Genomic DNA, 23,082 nt, shown 5'->3' on the forward strand with positions numbered 1-23,082 from the left:
TTATGATGTGATGGTAATGACATTTGCCCTTTGACCAATCTATATACACATCTAGAATTCTTAAATAGTACGGTCTCAGCCACTAACAGATAATGTTTCCAGACAGAGTGAATACAATTTTCAAATATATAAAAAGCTGTTTAATGTTCAGTTTAGTTTCTAGACATTTTAACAGCTTAGTAGTGCCCGTAGCTGCAGAATCATCCAACTACAGTATTTGAATGAGGTGACTGAGTTGTGTGCAGAAATCTGCTTAGTTTCACTGCACACAAAGGGTTAATCGGAATTGACAGCTGGTGGTTGAAGCGCATGCGCTTACAGTCAATATAGAGGAAGCAGCCGGGGAGTAGCTGCCTGCCTGCGAACGAGTGAACGAACACCCCGGGTACAGCTGGTTTCTCCCGAAACAATTATGACCGTCTCGCCGTTGTCGCTTTCTCTCAGGTATCCGTTTCCCGGTCGCTGAATGGCGCTTGTTACTGTGCAGCGCTCGCCGACCCCCAGCACCAGCTCCAGTCCCTGCGTTTCGGTAAGGAACCGCCGTTCTCCCCCAACCCCAAATAATGTAGCTCGAAGGTTTGGGTTTATTTCCGCTGTTTTTGCCGACTGTCCATAAAGTGGTGCCTAGCCTTTGTAACTATGCGCATGCGCATCCTTTATCTAATCATATTCGTTTTGAAATACAGTAGCACAATATTGTTACTCACTGCCATGGTTCCGACCTTTACATACAGTTGGGAGTGTGCATAAGATACATGTTACATTGACCATATTTTACAGATTGAGAATCAGGAAGATTTTTGTAATTCTGTTTGTTAGGCTTCCCTTCTTGCTTGACATTAGGTCGTAGAAACACGTAGCTTACTGTACTACACCGGTGGAAATGTGGTAGATCGACTATCACCAATGGTACTAGCTACTGTAAATGCAAGTTCGATCATAATAGTCAATACTATTATTAATTACATCCAACCAGCTCCTGCATGGAGCATTTTCTTTGTCTCTCGGATTAATCTGTAACTGTTTCTCTCCGGACCATCTGACAAAAGCAACATTTCCTGCTCTTCAGCTTGTAATGAGTGCCTTGTGCTGCTCGTGGCACGTGAATGCGGGTATTTACTCGCGCATTATTGTATGGATTGTTGTGTGTCCTTTGCATATGTGCAAAGCAGAAGAAGCAGAACTGATGGTGGTATTTACACCGTCTATGCGCGCTCTGTAGAGTAGCAGAGCTTGGCAGCCCGCGTCCGACAATCCGGAAGAGAGTTTATATTTTGTCATATAGTGTTCTAGTTAGGCTACATTCAGACCTAGGGCCGCTTGCGTAATAGTGAGTGCCGTGTGTGTGTGTGTGTGTGTTTTTGCACATCTGGATGAGATGTGCAAAGAAAAACACACACACACACTTCCTCCAGATTTTTAACAAAAGACATCACGTAATATTCACCTAATTTTATAGCATTGTCTGAGGTTTTATTGTAGCCATCTGTTTTAGTGAGGTAGTGTGACTGACTTTAGAGTTTAGATGTCGTAGACCCATATTCTCAATAGCACCTTTTGTTCAATTGATTGGATGCATTACTATCCCAGAACTAAAACTCAACACCATTTTTTACTCTAAACAGGCTAGACAAACACTTCAAAGTGGGCAGAAGCCATGAGCGTTTGTGCTTGGGTGAGTCAGTCAGTCAGGGAAGAAACCTCCTGTCTTGCCAAATATTTTAGTTGCAGCCAGTGGCCTTTCAAAGGCATCACAAACATGTACTACTGCCTACACTTACCCACTCATCCACACCTCCACCAACACCATCCTCGTGGCCTGTGTAGCCTGTTTAGAGTAAAGATTATGTTGAGTTTCAGTTCTGGGGTAGTGATGCATACATCAATTGAATGTTGCAATGAACAGGAATCAGAATGGTTCATTCTGGAACATGGAACATTCCGCAGTGCTGTTGTGGTGTTGTTATGGTCTTGTACGTGACCTGCCTTTGACATCTCTTCGTTCCCAAAGTCAAACAGGTTCTGTGATTGTGTTCAGATGGTTACCTTGTGCTCCCCGATGTCACACACACACACACACACTTACACCGTCTGAAGCCTGGGCCTTGATGTCTTGTGACAAACAGTATATGCGATGTACTGTGTGAGCTGTCTCGTGAAATGCCTGCTGGGTGTTTTTCCCTCAACTTCTCTGTAACCCTGTGGTGAACCTGTCCAGTTCCACTGGTGTGTGTCAGCAGCAATGGGATTACAATGGGATCCTTTTAGAGCAACACACACACACACACACACACACCCTCACACACACAGGCCTCTGTGTCATAAGAAGCCAATGGATCATAGGGGGAGAGGAGAAACTTAGCTAAGACCTAGTATCCACACAATCCATAATGTGTCATTGGTTTTGACTTATGATGATGATAATACAATTAGTTTTTCCTCTTTCTAAGTTCTCAAAAAGCTTTAGGCTACATTAAAAGCAGGAAGGTTTCTCCTGGCTGTCCAATCCTGCTGTGCCCTCACAGCACAGGCACATCAGGCACATTTCCATACACTCCAACAGGCGTTTGCATTTATGCAAATTGTTCCACCTGATGAATCCGTGCCCAAGATTTTGTATTTATTGACTGCTCTACCTCCGCCTCTCTGTCTGTGGCTGTGCTACCTCACTTCCTTTCCTGGCAAAAATGATGACCGTGACACTTCCTAGGAATCTGCCCATACCCATTTCCATTGACTGTCCTTGTAGTGCCCTTGACCAGTCACTCTCTCTCCCTCCCTTTCATAGTAACTTGGTGTTGAGTTGAAACCAGTAAATAAACACACTTGATGCATCTAATTTTAGTATTCTCATAATATTTTGTGTGTGTGTTTCTCTCAGACCGCGCCTTAAAACAGACTGATGTCATTTTCCTGGAGAGAGTGAGCAAATTGAATCCAGGCTTAACTATGCTCTTCCCTCTCCTGATCCCCTTTACTTCTTTTCTGTACTCATGTGGTTGGATTCTGAAGTTCACATACCAGTAATCATTCTGTTTGTTAGAGTTGGCTGTTCACTGGACTAGCAATCCACAGTTATCACAGGCTAGGTGTTTGGTTTGTGTGTGCTCGTGCCAGTACATTTTTGTACTGCATTTGTAAAAGTTGTGTGTGTGTAATGGTTGTGTTTTTTCTCCTCAGGAGTCCGGCAGTGGGGAGGATGACCGCCGTTCTCAGCCAAGGAGGTAAGATAGATCTCTATGACATCACCAATATCTTCTGTCATAAACGTCTCTCTCTCTCTCCTATGTGACTGTGACATCCAAATAGCTCTTCTTGGGCTCTTGTGACATCACAAAGAACTCCTGTGCTATTGTGACACAAAAAAACACAACTATAATTATGACATCAGATCAGAAAGAGCTCTGTGTGAGTCATGTCCTGTGCTATTGTTGCATCACAAAGCGCTCTTGTGCTATTATGACATCAAAGTGCGGTGCTCTCCTGGCCTGGAGGAGTCAAGAGACCTAGCTGTATGTTGTAAATGAGGTTTTATCCTGATTTCTGTCCCAGTCTACCACAGGTTCCAACTGAACAGCTATCACATATGTTTTTCCTACTACTGAATGTATCCGTGTCTGTGTTTGTTTGTTTTAGATGCATGAGAATCTAGTGAACTCTAGCTGCAGTAATAGTTAATAATTTTTTCCTTGCTTTATGTGGCGCTTTTTGATAGAGGCGCCAATTCAATCAATTGCAGATAGCGGGCATCAAGGATGAACCCAAACCATGATTCCTCTGCAGCTAGAAAGCATGTTCAATTGTAAATGCAGCGATCAGTTTCACACTGTAGACATACATGAATCTGCACATTCATTATTGCAGTGCAAGAAGAATCATGTTTTTTGTGTTTTTTGTGAAAACTCACTTTCAGCAATTGATTGAATTGGGGACAAAGTCAATCTTGGCCACTGTGTATCAGGGCTGCATTTCACCAGCTGTCCAATAGAGAGCAGTAGGGCCGTCTGAGTCAGTAGAGAATGTAGGTCAGGGGAGTTAGAAGCTGATCTAGGGTCAGTTTTGTCTCTGATCTCAGTATGTCTCTGTCTGTCCATGGTCACCGGGCCTCTGTTATCATACAGAGAGAGCAGTCTGTATTTGTGCAGCTGGGAGTGAAATTTATTTTCACTGTGTGTGTGTTCAGTTGTATGCATTTTATTAAGTGGGGATTGAATAGATATATTGAAATAGATCACTTATTTATATCATGCTGAATATTGTTATCTTTCTGTGGGATGCATTTTAAAGGAGTAATTTATTTTCTACTTATCAATTCCACGCTATAGGCCTATCTGCCTTCTACTCTATCCTTGTCTTTCACCTGTATATAACACGGAAGCTGATCATACAATGGAACGTTTTCATTAACATCCACACGTTAACCTTTTGAGGAGAACTCAGTGTTTCCCCTTTCTTGACGCTTGTCTTGTTTTTTGTCTGGTTCTCAGTGTGTCCCAACCAACAGGTTATTCTGTCACAAGATAACATTTACGACACACACACACACACCCACACAGCGGTGACATTCGTCCGTGCTCTCTTTCAGTTGGACATGGTCACATCAGTCACATGGGAGACAGCTGACTACAGAGTGCACAACAGTGAGGGGGGTCCGTAGGGGGTACTGAGAGGGGCACTCAGGTCCACTGTTTCTTCTTACATAGGGACTTTTGCAAGGCCACTGCACAGACATTGCAAAACAAGGAACTACAGAGAACACACACACAAAAGGGGGCAATTCCATAGAACAGAATACATATCTTTTAATATGGGTTGGGTAGTAGATTGAATTATCTGATTTCATGTAGTAACTAGTAACACCTGTACAAGTCTAGATCATAGACATTTTATCAGCAGATGTGATAGTAGTTAGTGATATTGGGCAAGGCTAGCTGGAGGGTTCACCAGGCGTATATGTCAGAGAGAGACATGTGACTGGATGGAATGTGAAGAACACAGACAGACATCCAGTTATTGGAGAAGCTGTTCCTGGGGTTCCTAGAGAGGGGCAGATAAATGTCATGTCATGATCTAGTCCTGTGCCATGATCACTAACACACACACACACACACACCATGACCACTAGTATGCACTGTTGATGCACCATTGGCTATGTGTGAACAATTAGCTATTGGTAATTATCTGCTTTGTGAACCAGTATCAAATACAAGGAATTCAAATCAATATGAATTGTACTTCTTAAAGATCTGAAAGGATTATTGCAGTTTATTATGTGTTGGGGTCAGTTTGGGTCTTAGGGTCACTTCAGAATAGGCCATTGGTATGTCTTTGAGTGAATAACAGTTGCATATTTAGTGAACAGGCTGTGTCATTCAATAGGCCGTTCCCTCATCATTATAAAGCTAACCTTTCATAGTCATGTTGAATGAACAGTCATGTTTGTTTGGGTCAGGTCATAAAAGACTGATATCAACTGTAATCACACCACTATCACATGGTAGGCTTGGCTTACTCACACTACTGTGATCCCTCTGTTAAGCATAATCAGCACAGGTACTGGTAAGGTGTGGCAGAGCAGATAATGTTGTTGTTGTTGTTACTGTACTGTATGTGCAACCAGAAAGTATTTGTCAATTGGGAGCTGTGTGAACTGATTTATAGATATGCAATGGACCGAAGAATGTGTGTGCGTTCTGGGACCATGTCATGATTGATAAGACAGGTTTACTCGTCACATGGGTGTAGTTTAGCAGACTATCACTCGTATACAGTACAACACATCCTCCACAGGAGACAGACACCTCTTACCTCCCTGACCAACACATTCAGCCAGGGCCACCTTCAAATACTCCTTTTACAGTGCTCACCTTGTCTTCTCTGTGACAATCTCTATGGCTTGATACTGACAACTGGGTAACTTTACCCTAGTAATATTCAACGTGACCACTGATTTGAGAAGAGTAAACATTCAAATTCACTATATTGCTCATAGCCTGCCTCAGATCAGGTCACATGACATGAAGGAACAAAGAAAAGCAATAAGGAAACTAAGCAAAGGTTTTAACATTGATGGGACACAGCCAATCAGTCCCTCCCTTCGCTGTATAAGGTTTTTGTAATGACAGGGTGTTCTCATTTGTACAATCTTGAAAAGATAGAGAGGATAACTTAAGCCATTAGTGGGCCTGTTAAGAACTTCCCCCTGTGTTACCTTTTAATTGACCTTCATGTTCCCAGGAAGTGTCTTAATGTGCCAGCCTCCTTTTTGTGAATAGGGTGGTTGCCAACCCGGACCAAACTCATTCCAGGAGATAATGAATGTCCTTCAACATTAGTTTCATTCAGGAATCCGAATAATGAGTGAGTAGTAGATACTGTAAGCCAGCAGCAGTAGATGAATCTACCCTTACAGGGTCAGTGAACAGTAGCAGTGCCATAGAGATTAATGACACCAGCAAAACAGATCAGTGATGCAGCTAATGTCATTTACTTGTCTGTGATGCAGTAATAATAATGTCACTACACACTGCAGCTTTGCTGATGTCACTGATTTAAGCAGCTCCGCCGGTGCGTAAGCAAGTGCAGCTCTGCGGAGCTGCTTAAATCAGTGACATCAGCAAAGCTGCAGTGAGTAGTGACGTCATCAGAGGTGCTGCAGAGAGCGGCTCTTGTTTTCTCTCTCTCTCTCTCACACACACACTCACACTCTCTCTCTAATCTAATCCCGTCAGATTGTCTGTCACAGGGCTGATTTGATTTGGATTGTAAATAAACAGATTGACTTCCTGCTAGTAAATGATACAGATAACCTTCAATGGCTGATGGGATTTGTGTTCATCGATAGAGTTGTTAGAAATTCTCCCTTCTGTGGAGTGTGTGAAAGAGGGAATGAGAGGGACCCATGGAGGGAGATGAAAGGGGAAGGTGATGATGGGGTCTTGAGTGTTCCTCAAATAAAGCAGTAGGCATAAGCATAGTTTACTGGGCTCATTCACTATCTATGTGCTCTCTACCGTTTTATCTCAAAACCAGGAAATATCCCATTAGCTGTGTCTATACTCATCCAGTATTACATACATTAAAATGGAAATGTGTTTCTGTGATTGAGTGGCGTCAAGATAAATGGATTGCATGCTTTCATGATCACATGCAATCCTGTGTGGGAGTCCTTAGATTTACTGACGCTAAAAGGAAACCTAGGTCAACTCAGGTTAATCAAGGGCACCAAGGCAGTATCCCCTCACACACTCAACTGTGATCAATTTGGCCACTGCACATCACCAAGGAGAGAGGGTCAAGGGTGGTGGTTGTTGTTATGACAGTATCAGCTGAGAATATGGAAGTATGTTGGGTGAACATGACTATTTTCCAAAACATGAAATGAGAGATCCACTGCTCCAGATCAACAGTCTAAGATCATGTTTCTTCTCAGAGGTCGTCCATTTCCCGTTGGTTTCACAACATTTGTTCCGTGTTTGTGTTGTTGCTGCCGCCGCGTCTTTACTGGAAGCTAATACACACCGGTGTCATGTGTCGGGACTGTTGCTGGCTCCGGGTAGAAGCTGATCTCGGGCACCGATCTGGGTCAGTTTACCCTTCCTTACCATCAGAGGAAGAAACGCAAAACCGACCTTGAATCAGTCTGTCTAATGGCTGCTCCACCCCACATGTGCGCAGTCTCCTCCCCCTCCTCCAGTTGTCGACTTTAGAGCAGTCTGACTGCAGGTTAGGAATTCATCAGTAGCAAAGCGAACCACGACTGGATCCAATCAACTGTTAATTTATCATCTAAAGAGGGAGCCACGACAGTTTTTTCTTAGTCAGTTTGTTAGTTTTGATGTTGGTCTCATGTTTTTAAATGAAACATGTTTGATAAATGGACTTTGGACCAAACAGAAGGGAATCGCGTTTGATTGCTTGCGAATGTTATTTTTTGTGTGACTGTGGTCATTCTAAGTGAACAGGTGTGGTTCAGTCTGTAGTGTGTTTTTCGGGACGTCGCTTTGGTCACTGCGGTAGTTTACGGTCACCGCCGTATAGATAACCACATGGCCGGTGCTGAGTGAATCAAGCCGCGCCTCAGTGCCACCGGTTCGACCTGCTGCATTTTCCTCCTCTGTTGCGATGACTCTGGGCGTTGTAGCTCCGCCGCCGGGCTCTCCAGCCAGCTGCTTCTGCGTCTGCTGCGGGGTGAAGATGAAACCATACTTTACCGAGAACTCCGTGATCTCTCAGAGAAAGATCAATCAGCTGTAAGTTTACCTATACCGGGTCCCGTCCGGTTGAGCACCTGCCTACCTGTTACTGCTCGAAAGATATGTCTATGTTGGGCTTTACTTTGGCTATAAATATTCCTGGCCTCAACAGTTTTGAGCTTGTATCATGTCAAGGTCTGATGCTTAGAGATATGACTTAATGATATGATGAAGAACTATCCTTTTGCTGAAGTTATCATTACATCTTCATTATTACAGAGATTGAGAGTAATTGTAAGATGTGATGTCTGTCCCCAATGTATCAGGAAGGATATGGAAGATTGTACATTTTGTTCTACCTTAGTTTCAGCATGATATGTGAGTGTGTGCGCTGTGTGTGTTCCCCATGATGATGTAGCTGGAAGGATAGCAGCAGTACCACTTGTCTTCAGGGGTTTTGCCTTCCCCTGCTGCTTGTGAAATACCCTTGGCAGTTGTCAGGTTCATGACTCAGCTACCTGTTCCGCTGTCTCTCCATGACTCGCCTCTGAGCTACTTTAGGACTACCTGAGGGCAGTACGGCAACATCCTGTACCTGAAACATTAATGAATATTAGTCATAGAGGAAGTGGTGTCTCCAGTAAGAGTGAAAGTGTTCTTTGCACTACTGGAGACATTTTATTAGTCCTGGTGTAGCCTGTAGCCCACGACCTCTCCCACCGCTGCTCTCCTTGTACAGTACAGTCCTAATGTGTTTAGCTGGGGTTGTTTCTGCCCTGTCAACTCAGCACTACCCCCCCCCACCCCCCCCTCTTTCTGTGTTGAGTTTAAACACACCTCCTTCTGTCTGTGCCAGGGAAAGAGTCCAGAGTCTACTTTTAACACCACCTCCCCTCCCTGTCATCTGCCAGCGCTCTAAGGTACTATGGTAACAGGGGCTGGCTGGGCAGGGCACGCAGTGTTTTGTTTAACAAGGAAGTATAGAGGCTCTGGTTGTTGTATCAATATACTAGCAAGGTGTGTGTGTCGTTAGTACAGCACCCCTCCCCCCGACACAGACAGTCATACTGGCTGGAACTTGGTGGCTTGTCTCTTCCATGTGTAGGGTGTCATCAGGGCACACTCTCTGAATCTGTCTCCCTCTGTTTTGCACTCCATGACTACTTATCTGTCAGCTCTGGCCATCTCTTCTCCTGCCCGCCCCTCTCTATTTCTCTCTCTCCCCCCCACCCTCTTTTCAATATCTGTGGAGGTGTCAGAATGTGTTCCCCTCCCTTCTCCCAGCCCTGTGCTTTCATAAGGCCTTCCTCAGCCTGGGCCTATATTTATCTTCTCCCCCAGCTCAGTGTGACAAATATGGGCAGGGGCAGTGAAGGGTCAGTGGTGAGTGAGGGGTGGTCTTGATGTTCCCACCTCCCCTTTACGTAACACTACATACAATTTGCCGGGGTTCTCACCCCCTCCTCCGCCAGGTTAAGAATATTCTGTTCATATCGTAATTGGCATGTTTTGGTACTTGCTCAGGTTCACTTGATTATGTCTCTATTAGCTCATAGTTTAATGAGTGTGTAGTAGGATGTATAGTCAACACTAGTTGGTGAGTTAGTTCACTGCACTGTAATGTTGCCAGGCTTGGCCAAAGCTAATGAAGCTCCTAACTGAAGCACAGTTGGGTCAGGCCTGGAAGAGGGTAAGGTTTAGGGAGGGAGGCGAGGGGGTTTTGGGATGGCCAAACGTCTGTGGTCATCGTGTTTTCTTGAAACCCTGCGGCTTTGAGCCGAGCCCCCGTCTCCTCCTCCTCTTGTCGTTTTATTAGCGTGTCCAGTACAGTTAAGCCACCGCATTATTGTAACCAGCTGTGTGTGTGTGTGCAGGCATTGTGTGTGTGTGTGTCCATATGTTTGTAGTGTTTATTGGTGGCTATGGTACGGTGGTTATGGTTGACCTCTTCTACAGTAGCCTAGGCCCACACTGTACTACTGCACAATGACAGTACTGTACTCTGTACACTACCTGTTCCCATATTCCCTCTGAGGGCAGCAGTTTTGCCCTGACATGCTAAAACCAACCTCAGCAAAGAGGTGTTTTCAGTATGGTAGAAATAATGCTGGTCATCACTCACAGAGAGGAAAATGTCATCATTCCTGGTGCTCAGTGTCGGGGGTTTTGATGTAGCATAAACAGCACACTGAAAAGCCAAGGCCTCCTTTTTGCATCTTGTTTCATGTTGGCTAAGAAATTACATTTCATAGGCTTGTATTTGGCTCAAGTTTGACAGACAAGGTGAAGATAAACACACTCACATGGTCATTCTAGAACACAACACTGACATTCAGGAGCACATCTGTCTTACTGCACGTGCAGACTTTGAAATCAATAGCATACACGTAGAGGGGCGGGAGCACGGCACGTTTTTGTTTTTGTTTTTGTTCCACTTGGAGGGTTCCCTCTGTCTGTCTGGCCGATTTTCTCACACTCTCTTCTCTCTTCCAACAGTTACACTGCCCTTTTAGGCCACTCGGGGAAACGGACATTGCTCAGCAAACTTATCAATTCAGTTTGATGTGTTTTTGACACCACTTCTCCTCTCTCCCTCAGTATCAGTGAGAGCTTCCTGACAGTTAAAGGCGCGGCACTCTTTCTCCCTCGAGGAAATGGCTCTTCCACTTCTACCGCCTCTCGCTTCTCACAGCTGCGCAGCAAGCATGCAGGTATGTTAGACATTGAGTCAGTAGAAGTTTCCCCCGAACCACTGGTCCTGGGACAGATTTTCTTTGAACTACCTTCTGCTTAATTATAGGATAGGAGGCAAAGTAATCTGATCCTAGGTCTGTAATGTTAGTTTGGGGCAACTTCTACCTCCAGCTATGAACACAAGGCATTATGAGAAGTTGTGTATGTTGACATGTCTGTCCCCCATTCTCACCTGGCCAGGAGACCTCCAGCAGCACCTGCAAACCATGTTCACTCTCCTCAGACCCGAAGACAACATCAAACTGGTGAGTTGGCACACACACACACACACACACACACACACAAAACAAGAGTCAACTCAGCACTTTAGAATGTGAGAATGGGTTACAATGTATGACACCTGAACACCGTCATGATCTTGTCTTTACACTACTGGTGACCTATCCAAGTCCCTCTCCATGGCCCCGTTGATCTCTCCTTCTCTCCCTGTTCTCCCTGCTCTCTCCCTCCTGGTATTCATTTCCTCTCTGCCCCCTACAGGCGGTGCGGCTGGAGAGTGCCTTCCACCAGGGCACACGCTACATGGTGGTGGTCTCCACCAACGGGCGACAGGACACAGAGGAGAGCGTGGTACTGGGCATGGACTTTAGCCTCACAGACAGGTGTGTGTGTGTGTGTGTACACACAATATGATTGTGTGTTCTTATTGTAGAACATCATGTGTGGATATATGGATAAAGTAATACGATGCTCATAATACAAGTGTATGGAATGATATGTGCACCATATCTGACACCATTGTCTGTGTGTGTCCTACAGCTCCTGCTCAGTGGGGCTAGTTCTACCTCTATGGAGTGACACTCTGATACATCTGGATGGAGATGGGTAAGAAAGTCTCTCAGACAGACACACACATACACACACCCTCAACAACATACACCTGACCTGGTTAACGTGGAGTGGCAGATCTGGCAGGTGCATGATTTAGAGAGTGTAAATTCCTATGAGTGCTTCTTTGACCTCTTTCCCCTCCCTCCCTCCCTCCTCTACCTTCTCTCTCTCAGGGGTTTTAGTGTGTCCACTGACAGCAGGATCCATGTCTTCAAACCTGTTTCAGTGCAGGCCATGTGGTGAGTATCCTTTTTTCTATTTTTAAATGATATCTTTCAATAATGTCTTTTTTTTCTCTTTTTTTTTTAACCCCCCCCCCCCCTCTCTCTCTTTTTCTCTGTCTGTCTCTCAGGTCGGCTCTCCAGTCTCTCCACAAGGCATGTGAGGTGGCCCGTTGCCATAACTACTTCCCAGGTAGCCTGTTCCTGACCTGGGTCAGCTACTATCAGAGCCGTGTCTCCTCTGACCAATCACGCATCAACGAATGGAATGCCATGCAGGACGTCCAATCACACCGCGCCGACTCGCCTGTGCTCTTCTCCGACGTGTGAGTGTCTGGACAGATGCTACATATGTTTTTGTGTACCAAAACTTCACAGTTTAGAAGTAGTTTTTGAAATCTCACACGGTGGTGCTAGAAAGTTAACAATCTAGCACATCGCCGCTGTCACATTCCCTGAGTCATTTTACAACACGCGTGTTCTCTACATGTAGCGTAGACATCTCAGTATTCTATAACTACTCTCACATTCCGGTTTATGGCCTCAAAAAAGGGTAGAGGGGTCCGGGTCAGGGGAGAAGAAAGGATGAGGGAGGGAAGGAGGGTGATTCTACACAGACGTGAGGCATCTCAGTCTTTCTCTGCACGCAGGCGCACTCACACACACTCACACTCACACACACACTCACACACATGCTCTACCAAACACACAGGTACGAGACCCACTGAAGATCCAACAAACACACACTCACACCCTGCCTTTTTGTGGTCTTTGTTTGCAGGCCGACGGAGAGAGAGAGGACAGAGCGACTGATCAAGACTCGTCTCAGAGAGATTATGATGCAGAAGGACCTGGAAAATGTCACCTGCAAAGAGGTGTGTTTGTCTGTCTAAACTTTTGTGTTTACATGCATGGCATAAGCTCAGTGGGTATTTTCTCTTCTACTGTGTGTGTGTGTGTGTGTGTGTGTGTGTAAGAAAATAACCCCCTTTTTATGTGTGTTCATTCCTAGATCCGTACAGAGCTGGAGGAGCACATGGTGTGTAACCTGCGTGAGTTTAAAGAGTTCATTGATAAAGAGATGATCGTGATCCTGGGTCAGATGGACAGTCCCACTGAGATATTTGACCACGTCTACCTGGTAGGTTTGCCCGAGTAGGCCCATGCTTTCTCATTGATTCTAGTGTTGTGGAAGTGTGAAGAGTTCAACCCTGCTGTCGTATCACACCGGCTGTTTTTACTGTATGCAGCCAGTTCACACGGCTGAAATGAATTACAGTGGCTAGTGACACCTCTGACCTCGCTCTCCCTGTTAGTGGGGCTTTTTGAATGGGAGACTTTCAATTGAATCGCCGAAGCACAGAATCTTTATTAGAAGCAGATGCGCTAGTGGCAGAGCGTCTCTCTGTGCCTGGTTGGATAATAACGATCCTGATAACAACTTCAATTTTAGACAGCAGTTTTCATTGCAAAATGCATCTCCAAAGTTAGTCTCAGAGTGTAGAGAGTGTGTCGGTCTTGCCGAGCTCCTGCAGAAGAGCGTTGTAAAGAAGGCTGCTGTGGGGCTCAGCTGGAGTGGAACTAATCGGTGTGTGTTGTTTCCTTTCAGGGCTCAGAATGGAACGCTTCCAATCTGGAAGAGCTGCAGAACAGTGGGTAAGGCCCCCTCCGTATGATAACTCCCATGCGGCTCTGCTCAAAATAATGCAATATCGAATTTAATTTCTGTATGCTGTCGACATGGATTCTGCAATGACACACTTCTCTCTCTCTCTCTCTCTCTCTCTCTCTTCCTCCCTCCCCAGGGTGCAGTACATCCTGAATGTGACGAGGGAGATAGATAATTTCTTCCCCGGTCTGTTTGAGTACCATAACATCCGTGTGTATGATGAGGAGGCCACAGACCTGCTGGCTTACTGGAACGACACTTACAAATTCATCTCCAGAGCCAAGTGAGTGACCGCTGTCTATCTGTGTTTCTGTGTGAAAGACTCTCCCACCTTTTTTGTCTTCTTTCTCTCCACACTAACACACACACACACACACAAACAAACAAATCACCGTCTGTCTTATCGGTCTCTCTTCCTCCCTCTTTCTCTGTGCTGGTCTCTCGTGTCTCCTCCAGTAGGCCTTCCAGTCACATGTGACATGACAGTGCACCATGGTGTGTTCCTCTGCTCTCTGTTCTGTTAGGAATAGCTAGGTTAGATGGGTATAGGGTGCAGGTAAGACAGTACATTTATCACGTTTCACACTCCACATCTGGGGAAGTGGGCAGTTGATGCTCGGACCCAGGGCGGAAGTGGCCATGACGAGTCTCGTAGGAGCCGATCGCCTCCCCAGGTCACATTACATCCAACACGGTCCGCATATTCTTACGACTCAATTCAAAACGTACACGTAGGCTAGTTTACCCAACCCACTAAGTAGCCGTAGCCCTCTAGACTATACGAGCATAGCATTAACAGGTGGCTGGCTAGTGGAGTTCATAACAGTTCTCTCTCAGTAAAGACGTGTGTATGATTTTTATGTTATTCTTTCTCCCTCCTAGGAAAGCAGGGGCTAAGTGTCTGGTGCACTGCAAGATGGGTGTTAGCCGCTCCGCGTCTACAGTGATAGCCTACGCTATGAAGGAGTACGGCTGGGATCTGGAGAGGGCCTTTGACTACGTCAAAGAACGACGTGCTGTCACCAAACCCAACCCCTCCTTCATGAGACAGCTAGAGGAGTACCAGGGCATACTCTTGGCCAGGTATGCACACACACACACACACGCACACCAGCAAGCCAATGCTTCGTGAGGCTGCAACCTCTCACATGCCGACACGTACCCAGTGTAGACATTCCAGGCAGTATGTTAGTAATGCCATGAGAAGTATGTTAGCACAGAAACACCAAAGCACCACATTCTCCAGTCAAGGTCGACACAGTTAACTTCTTGTCTGCAATTACCCCTCTGTTGAGTCATCAACCAGCCAATGGACTGCCTGTGTCTCTCTTGTGGAATGAGAATTATGTGCCGCGTGTTACACGCGTGTCTGTAGACTGTGTCTGTAGAGCTGCAGACAAAAATGTGTTGTTTCTCTCTTTCTCTCTCTCCCTCTCCTGTAGTAAGCAGAGGCACAATAAGCTGTGGCGCTCCCACTCTGATAGTGACTTATCAGAACACTACGAGCCACTGTGTAAACCCACCCAGCCCCACACCTTGGGCCGCTCCGACCCACGTAACCAAGGCAACAATCCCAATGTCCCCTCCCTTGAGGAACTGCTGCAGCCACTGGGAACCCCCGCAAAGGCTAGGCAGGTGGTTCAGTCTAGTAGCCAGCCATCTATTGGAAACCGGGAGGCTAGTTTTGAGGCTCAGCTCACCTCCACCCCTGGGGACCAGTCATCCCATACTCCAGACCAGTGCCTCCCAGATGAAGCTCCTACACTCCCCACTGGTGCTCAGCTCCAAGGGGAACCCAGCCAGTTGGAGCCCCCACACACTGAGCCCTTGGCTGAGTCTGTGTCTCCCCCTCTCTCTAATGGTCTGTGTGATTCTGACGAGAGCCTGCCCGCCCTGGCAGACCCTTCCTCCCCACCTCTACCCCGGCCGCGGGCGGCCACTGTGGTGCCTGAGGGGAGGAAACCGGACGTTTCCACGGTGACTGTGGAGGAGACCGTGCCTGTCGGGCGTCCGCACCCGCCCCCCTCTGTCCACCACCATGCCCTTTCCCCAACCCCCTTCAGCACAGAGGAGGCCCTCAAGCCACAGGAGCTGTCCTCTGCTTTGCCTGAGGAAGAACCTTACCAGCCATTGATGCCCCTGTTAATGCCTGAGTCCACAATGACCCCAGAACCAAGCACACAAACAGCCGGACTGACTGCACCAGTGCCTGATAAGACATTGGACTGTAACCAGCGATTGTCTGGGATATCTTTGGACAGTTTAGGAACCCAACATTCCACTAGTGATCTCACCAGCCACCAGAGTGCCACTTCTCAGGACCCTGCTGCTCCTGATCCCCTCAAGGACTCCCCAGCTCTCAGCACTGACCACATCAACTTCTTCAGTGCCCGAGAAAAATTCCAGGGCCTGTCTAAAGATGGGAGGACCCGCTGTGTTTCTCTGCCGGCACTACAGCAGACACTCCTCCCCAGGGGTCCTGGCCAGGAACAGCTACTACTGACTCAGGAGGACCCTACTGGCACGTCTGTGGAAGGTGGGATTGAGGAGATGGAGAAGAAGGTGAGGCTAGCGCTTTAAATTTCATAATGATACAACTCTGAAAGCTGTCACAGTCTTTATAAGTTCAACAAAGCCGTCAGTGTTTTGAGTGATTGGATTTGGTTCAGTTACATAAACATAAACGCACAGGAAACTTTATACCACAGTGCCACCCAGTGGTGTTAGGACAGATCAGTTATTGGGTATCATCATGGCCCTCTGCATCTAGATTGTTATTCATTATATTGAACCTCTTTCTCTCCTTCTCTCTCAGGAGAACCTTGTGTCTGTTCAGCACATAGTCACAGAACTGGAGTCAATGACGCACACTGTGGCCCCTCCCCCTGGCTCTCAGGACCACGAAGAGAGGGAGTCTAAGCAGGAAGTAGAGAAGAGAGTTGCTGAATTACAGAAGGAAGTGGAGGGTGTAAAAGAGGAAATAAAGAACAAAGCGGATGAGGTGGACGCTCTTTCTGGTGACTGGGCAATGGGCTCAGTGCGGCGCGTCACCCGACAGCTAGAGCAGCGAATGAAGAAGGAGCTTGACTCCCCCTCACCATCCCCTTCTCTCTCCCTCCCCCTCACCTCTGCCTGCCCACAACATGGCTCCCCCCTTCTCACCCATTCTAGAGAACACTCGCCTCCTCACTCCAACCCCCAGAATGCTTCACTCTGCCTGCAGGGGTCAGGTGTTATCACTGTGCAGGAAGAGGAGGAGTATGGAGGATGTAGTCCTACGGAGGAGGAGGAGGAAGATGGTAAAGGTGAGGTGATGGGAGGTTTATATGAAGGCTGTAGCCAAACGCACAAGCTCAATCCTGCTGAGAGTAGCAACATGTTTGCCTCTAGCCCCCTCTACTCTACTCATCGCTCTGCCCACGCCCACCACTCTTCCATTGACTTCCTTTGTCTGGAGGGCCTAACAGAGGACGAAACGACCACGGACTGGGACAGCTCTTCAGGACTTGGCAGTGACATCATCATGTGGGAGACGTGGGAGACTCTGCGGGAACTTGGGGCATTCCTGCGCCAGGTGAGCGGCGGCGGTGTGAGGGAGGTCAGGTGTGTGGGCCAGGTGTGGGGCGAAGGCACGGAGGCGACACAGAGGGGGAGGAGGGGGGTCAGACAGAGGGCCAGTGAGGTGGGAGCTCGGATTCGGCAAGCTGGCTTAACCCCGCCCTCCCTGATGAAGCGCTCAGCCTCATTGGCCAAGCTCGGCTGTCTGGAGCTGTCAGCCAATGACCTGAGTGAGTGGGAGCTAAGCCCTATCTCTCCACTAACACTCTCTACAGCAGAAAACCTCATTCCCTCTGCCATCGACGAGTCCTCCAAGAAGCAGAGGGTGCTATCCCATAATTCCCCTCCTTCACCTAACATGGCAGAATCCTTCCGGACTGGAGGGGAGGGGGTTTGTGAAAGTGGAAATGTCCTGAAATCTGGACACACACGATCTCTGTCTTCCATTGAGGGTTGGCCGAGGGGGAAACAGCCTGACTCTAGCCTCGCCTCTTTGCAGGCCCCTTGCCTGATATCTGTAGCAACACGACAACAGTATGGAAGGTCACACCCCCTGCGGAGACTGAAGAAACGGACTGTCAGCACCCTCTACCACACCATGTGACCCTCACACTGTGTGTGTGCGTGCGTGTGTGTGTGTGTGCATGACTGTGAGAGAGGGAGACTGCGCTATCAATATCTCTCAATGAGAGTGTGTATGTTAGAAACGGGTTAGATTCCAGTCCAGTTTGAGAACATACCCCAACTGCTGCCCTTAGTTCCTACCCCTTCGGTATGTGCAGATCTGAAGGTACTGGATTGTTGAATGGCAGAGGCTCCCCAAGAGGAACCATCATCATATTACACATCTCTGGTCCCTTTGGGTCTGCGAAGTTGAATACCTGAGGGGTTGGGGAGGCAAGGAGAGGGAGGGGGGGGGGGGGGGGGAGTGTTTTTTCGGCACAATACCTCATGGGGCCTAAACCAAATCTGAATGAGTCGGCACAGCAAACTGAATCATAGAGTATCATTAGAGGCCATTAACTTCAGTTAACTATTCAATCATCAGTTAACTATTCAATCAACTGAAACAAACACATCTCTCTCTTGCCTACGTTGGTGCCATGTTTTGATGCCACTTAACTGGTGTGTGTGTGTCTGTGTGTGAGAGTTGAGTCCAGCATGCTAGAATTCATGGACGTGTGATGGGTGTAATGTCTGTATTGTGTTTTTGAGTGTGTTATTTTAGGCTTTTATTTTATGGGTTCTCTATCTATTGGAGTCTGGACTGTGTGTGTTTTAAAGCACAATGTCCCCATGTGGATATGTATATTTTAACTGGTGTTTGTCACTTTACTGTGTGTGTGGGTGTGTGTGTGACTGACAAGTGCAGTTTCTCCCTTTTTTAGTTTATATCAGCAACAACTATACTTTTGGGGAGGTCTCTCAGATATGCACTTTACTCCTTTTTATTATTTTTTAATATTGTGTTTTTATTTTTCTAAATGTATGGTTTCTACTCTTGGGGAGCATGCTTACAGTGAGTGGCAATAGTTGTATGTACAGTGCGAAAATTCTTTCTTTTTAATGTCAATGTAAATATTCTCTTTTTTATCATGTGCTTAAACTGTGACCATTAAAGAATGAACATTTCGATTTCAGTTTTGTGATTTAAAGGACTGGATTGCTCTCAATGTGAAAGTATGGTGTTCCCAAATTAGTGAAAAAACAAGAGAATAGATGGACAGCACAAGATGAACACTATCTGTTTATCCTAGAATTAACAGATACTAGTCGCCCAACCTTTTGACTACAGAACGTACAAAAATCGCCTTTTTCACATACATGTAGACACTGATGAGGTGCTGGAGATAATGAATATGAGGTTGACAGTGGTAGGCTACCCTTTTAATATTTACCTAAACAAATAATGAAGGGATCAGACAGAAAATTATATTTTCAGGGTATATACAGGGTATCTTGACAAACAATTTAATTCCAGGCATGTTTTAATACATTCATTTTTGAAAAATGAGCCCCGCGATTTAAGGGCTTTGGAGACTAGCAAGCCTTGCTGCAGTCTTGGCGGTAGAGGTAAGAGGGTCTTGTTTTGTTAGAGCTTGGGCTGAACTTGGTGTATCCATAGAAATAGACTGATCTATGTATATGTGTGTATCTATCTATTTGCTCAATGGACCTAGTGACAGACAATATGAGATTGCTAAAAAAGAATTCTCCACCACTGACCTACACGTGCAGGTGTACGGATTGGAAGGTTTGAAAATGGTGTAAATGTGCACTTCGCATTATAACCTGTGAGAGGCAGCAATACACACCTAAAAGCAACTAGCCAAGAAGAACAGAAGAAGAAGAAGGCAAAACGGAGCTTTTTCTTTCTATATGACTCTTAACGGAAACATATTGTAAAGAAAAAAAAATTAATCAACTGGATGTGGTAAGTACTCTTGGTTGTGGTTTGTGTGTTTGTTTTCGGAGCCCATTACCTATGGCTTGCTGCTATTACATTAGGGCTGGCATCACAGTCACCTAGCGAAACGTGTCTCAAAAACGATAGTACAAGGCTGCCATTCTATAGCGTGAACATCTTCACGTTTCTATATTTTTGAGGTGTGAAAATAAATAGGCCTAACCGGTTTTCCTCAAGTAGGCAATAGAAACCTCAGCCAAAGACTTTAAACCAAGCTTAACATTTCATTACGGTTCATGTGATGGCTCGAGTGGTGAAATAAATGTCTTTTTAAGGTTCAATCCGTAATTTTTCATTTTGCAAATCAACAATGCAGAATGGTAGCCCCATCTGTGACTAGAATAATATCAATATTTACATTTGGATGTTGAGGTGGTGCTAGCTTCAAAGCTCCCAGCAGGCTTTTCTGCCTACCAATACTTGACTAGGATTATTATACACAACATCCAAATGTAAATATTAACATTATCAACTAGTCACAGATGGGGCTAGTTGATTATATTAGGGTATATTGATATGTTACGCTATAACTATACATGTCATTCTCTCCCCTAACACACTGATCCTTCACTAACAGAGTCCTGTGGTCCTGACTAAGCTGAGGGATCCAAACACAGGCGTCAGAGAAAGATGGACGGCACTCATACTGCACTCAAGCTGTGTATCAAAGTCAAAAAAGAGGAGGATGAGGTTTCGATTTATAGAAATTCTTGTTTGGGTGAGTATGAGGTAGGTGCTAAGTGGGATCCTTGGGACGACCTTACATTAACCCTTGCCTAAACCTAACCCTTAACTTTTAAAATATCAACTTCAATGGGGTGGAATTTGAGTCTGGTCGTCCCAAGCATCCCAGTCAACATTTATATAACCGTACACATAACATGTTCTGGTGGCCTCAATGATATTTCCTTTTCTTTCATTGGGTAGCTGATCTTTTTATGCTCTTTTAGATCATTCTGGAGTCTTGAAAGAGGAAGAAGAGGAAATGTGGGATCCTCCTCAACCTGGTAAGTGTTATCATTCAGAAAGGTGATGAAAGGTGATACAAATACTGTATGTATTGCAAGTAACTGGACGCGTCCTCAGAGCAGTCCTCAGTCCGTAATCCCCACCTGTTTTAAGGAGACCAAAATCATTCCAGTGCCCAAAAAGATCAAGGTAAAATGCCTTAATGACTATCACACTCACGTCTGTCATCATGAAGTGCTATGAGAGACTGGTTAAGACCCACATCAACTCCACACTACCTGCCACACTGGACCCACTCCAATTTACACACCACCCCAACAGATCCACTGATGACACCATTGCCCTCACCCTGCACACTGCCCTATCCCACCTGGACAAGAGAGATACTCATGTGAGAATGCTGTTCATTGACTACAGTTCAGCATTCAACACCATAGTCCCCTCCAAGCTCATCATCAAGCTCAGGGACCTGGGTCTTAACACCTCCTTGTGTAATCTCTCCCTCAACATCAGCAAAACTAAGGAGCTAATCGTGGACTTCAGGAGGAAGCAGGGGGAGGGGGGGGGGGGTCAGCAGCTTAAGCAGCTTCGGTCCACATCACTGAGGACTTAACATGGTCACACCACACCACACCACACCACAACAATTTGGCATGGCCCCCCAGATTCTCACAAACCTCTACAGGTGCACCGTAGAGAGTGTCCTGTCCTGTTGTATCACCGCCTGGTACGGCAGCTGCACCGCCTTCGACCGTAAGGCTCTGCAGAGGGTGGTGAAAACCAGCCGTACAGGATATCTACTCCGGGAAGATGATCAAGGACCGCACCCCCCCCCCCCCTGTTCAGTAACATTCTCCAATGACATTGCTCATTTGCACTCCTATACCACTACTATTGCTGTTGTGTTCTGTTGCTATACACTTTTTATTATTATTATATTGTATTACATTGTTGATTGTTGTTTGCTGCATTGTTGAGGAGATAGCTTGCCCAAAGCATTTCATTGCATCGTCTACGACTGTATTCTATGTACATGATAAATAAACTTTGATTTGATTTACCACCTGTACAATTACAAGTAAATGAAGCCAATTTCAATTTCAGTCATTCTGTTACCAATTCGTTTTGTTACCGATCTTTTCTTAATTCATAAAACTATATCAATATCAGTAAAAACATTACAAGTATTTGGTAGGTCTACCTATACTTCTTACTTTTGTTAAATTTCAGTATCCTCGCTCCTCATGAGGCAGATACATTTGAAAATATCTTACACAGTTTTTGAATGAGAATGACCTGGAGACTGGGCAATGATTCTTAAACTTACCGAAACCAAACCCATTTCCTCAAAATGAAATATAAGTGTTGATATTAGTTGACTGGGGTCTATACTCGAACATTAATGAGGTTTGATGTTTTTCTAAACACCTTTAATATTTTTTCGAGAGGATGTTTTCTTAGACGCATTTTGATCCTCATTCCTTTTTCCGTTACTTTGTAAATCTATGCCACTGGCTAAATTCAACGTTATAGTAAAAAAAAAAAAATAAAGCCTGATCTATTACACTCAGACCACTGGGCGGCGCTTTTGAACACCCGTAGCGAGACCTGCTATCTCCATGACTACAGACCAGCTGTTCGCTACCACCAAAATAAAGAACATGAGAATGTTGAAAATGAACATGAGAATGTTGAAAATGAACATGAGAATGTTGAAAATGAACATGAGAATGTTGAAGTTCATTAATTGATGTTGTTAATTATTCATATGAGTATGACTACACAACTCACTGTAACTGAGTTGGAAAATATGTGTGCGTGCTTAAATGCTACAGTTTTGAAAACAAGACCCCATCTTCATGTAATGCAAGTGTACTGTCAGTGTAGGACTGCAACAATTAGTCGACGCATAGATACAATTGATGTCATGAAAAACGCGTTGTCATATCAAAAAACGCAAAAACTGCCATCTGATGAATGTTGTATTCCTCTAAGACAATAAAGTACAATAAGTAAAATAGATAAAAAGAAGGAAGACGTGGATTGTATATACTATAAAGCAAATTATTCTTAGATTTAATTGTGTATAATTAAATGTGACCTTTCTGTAAAGCCCGCAGCCATTCAGTGTCATCACGGCAGAACATTATCATTAATCAGCGAAGTCATCGGTAAGTATCTTTTTTTGTTCTATATATATATATAAAGTTTAATTCTGTACACAAAGAAAATATTTGTATATCTGACATATTTCTGCATTTTAACGTTAGTTGATTTTATTGATTTCATGCAATCAGATATTTCCCATGATTGTGAAATAATTTTGTAGTATTGTCGTGTTAATTGGAAATCCATTAAGTTTGATGTTCTAAACTGTCCAAATGAGAGTATGAAGTATTGTTAATCGAAAAAGCCACT

General features: G+C 45.3%; 1 protein-coding gene across 2 annotated transcripts; it reads left to right on the plus strand.

The window, feature by feature from the left end:
• Positions 1 to 360: 360 nt before the first annotated feature.
• On the plus strand, positions 361 to 18,863 carry ssh2b (slingshot protein phosphatase 2b). 2 transcript variants are annotated; one of them, XM_083695310.1, is made up of 15 exons: positions 361 to 529; positions 3,181 to 3,224; positions 10,794 to 10,906; positions 11,130 to 11,194; positions 11,430 to 11,551; positions 11,709 to 11,774; positions 11,954 to 12,019; positions 12,133 to 12,327; positions 12,783 to 12,876; positions 13,014 to 13,142; positions 13,611 to 13,657; positions 13,807 to 13,953; positions 14,553 to 14,753; positions 15,113 to 16,232; positions 16,486 to 18,863. In XM_083695310.1, the coding sequence occupies exons 1-15, from the start codon at positions 467 to 469 to the stop codon at positions 17,830 to 17,832; spliced, it is 3,819 nt and encodes a 1,272-aa protein (XP_083551436.1). In that variant the 5' UTR covers positions 361 to 466; the 3' UTR covers positions 17,833 to 18,863. The 2 variants fall into 2 exon arrangements, with proteins under 2 accessions (XP_083551436.1, XP_083551435.1); XM_083695309.1 differs by lacking the exons at positions 361 to 529; positions 3,181 to 3,224 and adding an exon at positions 7,904 to 8,252.
• The last annotated feature ends 4,219 nt before the right edge of the window (positions 18,864 to 23,082 follow it).

Source organism: Argentina silus (assembly GCF_951799395.1).
Source record: "Argentina silus genome assembly, chromosome: 2".
Lineage (NCBI taxonomy): Eukaryota > Metazoa > Chordata > Actinopteri > Argentiniformes > Argentinidae > Argentina > Argentina silus.